This window comes from Eurypyga helias, unplaced genomic scaffold (assembly GCF_000690775.1).
Source record: "Eurypyga helias isolate BGI_N326 unplaced genomic scaffold, ASM69077v1 scaffold26162, whole genome shotgun sequence".
Classification (NCBI taxonomy): domain Eukaryota; kingdom Metazoa; phylum Chordata; class Aves; order Eurypygiformes; family Eurypygidae; genus Eurypyga; species Eurypyga helias.
In genome coordinates, this window is record NW_010234512.1 from 1 (window position 1) to 1,144 (window position 1,144).

The following is a 1,144-nucleotide window of genomic DNA, read 5'->3' on the forward strand; positions in this document are numbered from 1 at the left end:
AGGAAAAAGTTCGGGAAGGAGCTGCTACAGACCATGGGTGAGGGAGCTGGGGGGCTTGGGGAAGGCAGTTTTAGCACCCGCCATACCCTTTTCCCTTCAACCTCTTCCCTGTGCTGCTTTTCCCATTTCCGTTTCCTTTCCAGATGCCATCCCCAGCACAGATCAGATTCGGATAACAACATCTTTGAAAAGCCAAAGGGGATCAGTGTGGACAAAAACCAAGTCAACATTCGAATTTTGGGAATTGGAAGTCGCCTTTCGAATTACGGGAAGAGGTCGCCTGGGAGCTGATGGATTGGTAGGAAGAATTCCAGCTACCAGGAAGTCGATTCCTTCAAAAAGGAATCTCGCCTGATGCCTCTTCCTTGTTTTTTTCTCTTAACAGGCCATCTGGTTTACAGAAGAGCAAGGCTTGGATGGGCCTGTTTTCGGGGCAGCGGATAAATGGAATGGAGTTGGCATTTTCTTAGATTCTTTTGACAATGATGGGAAGGTTCGTGGAATGCAAACTCTACCAGCTAGGATTGTTTATCATTTTCCATATGGGCAGGGACACCTTCCACTAGACCAGGTTGCTCCAAGCCTCATCCAGCCTGGCCTTGGACACTTCCAGGGATGGGGTACCCACAGCGTCTCTGGGCAACCTGTCCCAGTGCCTCCCCACCCTCTGCGGGAAAAAATCCTTCCTGATGTCCCATCTCAATCTCCCTCTTTCCGTTTAAACCCATTACCCCTTGTCTTGACACTCCCTGCCCTTGGGAAAAGTCCCCCCCAGCTTTCTTGTACCACCCCACCCAGCAATGAAAGGGGCTCTAAGGTCTCCCCAGAGCCTTCCCTTCTCCTTTCTTCCCTTCTCAGTTGGGGGCTGAACCCCCCAACTCTCCCAGCCTGTCCCCATGGCAGAGGGGCTCCAGCCCTCGGAGCATCTCCGTGGCCTCCTCTGGACTCGCTCCAACCAGTCAATATCCTTATGTTGAGGGCTTCAGAGCTGGATGCAGTATTCCAGGTGGGGGTCTCCCCAGAGCAGGACAGTCCCCTCCCTCGCCCTGCTGGCCACGCTTTTCCTGATCACATCATCCATGTCATTGATGATGTTCAACAGCACTGGTCCCAATCCTGATCCCTGGGGAATGCCGCTTAGTGC

General features: G+C 52.8%; 1 protein-coding gene across 1 annotated transcript in view; it reads left to right on the forward strand.

The window, feature by feature from the left end:
- Nucleotides 1–143: 143 nt before the first annotated feature.
- LOC104505758 (protein ERGIC-53-like) overlaps nucleotides 144–1,144 on the forward strand; it is a gene marked incomplete at both ends in the record, with an annotated part of 2,605 nt that continues 1,604 nt past the window's right edge. Inside the window, 2 exons of the mRNA XM_010146451.1 lie at nucleotides 144–298; nucleotides 386–493. Coding sequence (XP_010144753.1) covers nucleotides 144–298; nucleotides 386–493 — 263 coding nt within the window. The remainder of the gene's footprint in view (nucleotides 299–385; nucleotides 494–1,144) is intronic.